The sequence below is a fragment of the Trypanosoma rangeli genome (assembly GCF_003719475.1).
Source record: "Trypanosoma rangeli strain AM80 chromosome Unknown Tra_15.4_contig_01033, whole genome shotgun sequence".
NCBI lineage: Eukaryota > Euglenozoa > Kinetoplastea > Trypanosomatida > Trypanosomatidae > Trypanosoma > Trypanosoma rangeli.
The window spans coordinates 1-2085 of NW_021706778.1; the positions used below are offsets into that span (position 1 = coordinate 1).

The 2085-nt window shown below is 45.0% G+C and overlaps 1 protein-coding gene across 1 annotated transcript, besides 2 other annotated features; it reads left to right on the forward strand.

Moving 5' to 3' along the window:
• The first annotated feature begins 257 nt into the window (after positions 1-257).
• Positions 258-306: a microsatellite.
• Positions 307-793: 487 nt separating this feature from the next.
• TraAM80_10531 (uncharacterized protein) lies at positions 794-1147 on the forward strand (the record flags this gene model as incomplete). The annotated part of the gene is made up of 1 exon (XM_029387145.1): positions 794-1147. One exon carries the CDS (start codon positions 794-796, stop codon positions 1145-1147), a length of 354 nt encoding a protein of 117 aa, XP_029233014.1.
• A 723-nt stretch (positions 1148-1870) lies between these two features.
• Positions 1871-1888: a microsatellite.
• Positions 1889-2085: the final 197 nt, after the last annotated feature.

Consider the following 2085-nt stretch of genomic DNA (forward strand, 5'->3'; position numbering starts at 1 on the left):
ACCGTCTTTGCGTGGGGTTTGCGCTCAGACGGAGTGGGACATGTGCCACTCTTTGAACTATGATGTATCTGTCCGGCCAGCCGAGTTGCTGCAGCTCCTGGAGGACTTTCTCACCTTGGAAGAACGGGAATGCATTATGCGCTCCATCACCCATGGAACAAGGCTGGGAAGCTTCTTTTCGTGACATAACTCTGGGTTGTGGTTATTTGTTTGTTATATATATTTTTTGTCTGACTTTAGAACGCCCTTTGGAAGCGTTTTTTTTTTTTTTGCTTGATTGATCTTTTGTTGCTGTTTTTTACTTTTCTCATACCGCTATGTCTTGCGCTTCATGATGTTCTGCTGAGTTGGTGAGGTGGGGCGGGGAGGTGGCGTAATGGTCAGGGAGGAATAAAGTCCATGCAGGAGGCACTGCTGGTGTTGATGCGTATGTTTATAAAATGCGTTAACAATGCCTGTTGTATTTAATTTACGTTATTAGTATTTTTGGCCCTCTGCTTGTTGTTTCATTGCCTACCCTTTTCACATGTGCGGAGGAAGAGCAATACCCACAATAAAAAAAAATTCTTCCAAAGCACATTTTTTTTTCTTTTTGAAGGATGGTCGTTAATTTTTGTCTGCTGACTTTGTCAAACTCCTGGGCAGCTGCGTGGACTTGCGCTCATGCGGGCCGCCGCCATGATTAACAACCCCTCTCACCCTTGGCGTCCTACGGTGGACATCAAAGGCATGCAACGGCGCAGCCATGTCGGCCCCGTTGCAGCCCCCGCTGCACGTTGGCGCAACATAGGCAATGTCAACAACGTTACTAGCAATACCAAATCTCTCAGTAGCGATCTGCAATGCCGCGACAGGTTTCACCAAACCCTCACTTCATGTGGGTTTCTTTTCCTCCCATGAACCAAAACATTGTAGGCGACTGGGACACGGCCTCTGTCGGCTATCCCCGGGTTGGTTACAATCCTACGCGGCGTCATCATACCACACCCGTGCCATGCAGCGATTAGCGTTATGGAAAGCAGCTCGTTGTGAATTTTCTGCCCCCCTGGATATGTTGACTGCGGAACTGCATGATCTTTTCTCTCGATGTGGGCTCCTTGATGGCGCCATAATTATCCACGACATACAGACGAACCTGCCAAAGTGATACGGCTTTGTCTACTTTTGCTGCCCAGAGGACGCCAAGGAGGGTGGTAGAGCAAGCGAGTGGGTTTGAACTTCATGGCAAACGCATAAAAGTAGGGGATTCCACAAATCCAGTTAGCATTGTCTCGGGTGCCGCCAACCAGTCCATGCATGAGAAAATGGCGTGGAAATAATATCTGCACCTTTTTTTTTTTCATAGCTTGTCATGTTTTGTTTCTTTGATGGTCGTTTGTATTGCGTTGGCTCCTGACGGAAAAGCGAGGTAGAACAAGAACAATTGCTGCCAGGCCAACGACTAAAGCATAGACAAAAAAAAAAGGCAGCAACTCGATAGTCTGAACTTGCTAGTTTTTGTTTATGTATGCAGGTGGGATGAATACAAAATAAAAGTTGGTTGACTGGACGCCGTATCTGTGTGTATGTTTGTTTTTTGTTATGCGCAATATATGCAGTGTAGTCTCTATCTCTCTTTCTTTCTTTTGCTTTGTGGGCAGCACCAGTACAGCCACTTTTTTTGTTGATGTTGTGCTTAAGTTGATTTATTGTTATTTTTTTAGACCGTTTTGTTGCGGTGATTTTTAGATTGATTGGCGTGAAGCGCCGAAGGGAACCGGGTGTTTTTGTAGAGGGGTGTTGCCTTCGTTTTTTTCCTTTTAGTTGCGGTGTGGTACGACACATGTAATAATATGTTCACATGTACATGTCTTGCTAAATTGCCGTATGGATTATTATTATTATTATTTTGTTCCTAAATAAAACTCAGCCGAGAGGGGCAAAATAAAAAGAGGCGGATGCTTTTTCTTTAAAAAATTGTTTTTGCAACCTTTTTTTTTTGCCCCTCCTGGTTTGATGATATGTACTGTCCGGCTATACACTACACAACCACGATGCCTGAGGCTTTGGGTCTTCTCATCCCACCCCGGTGTTTTTTTGTCTCTC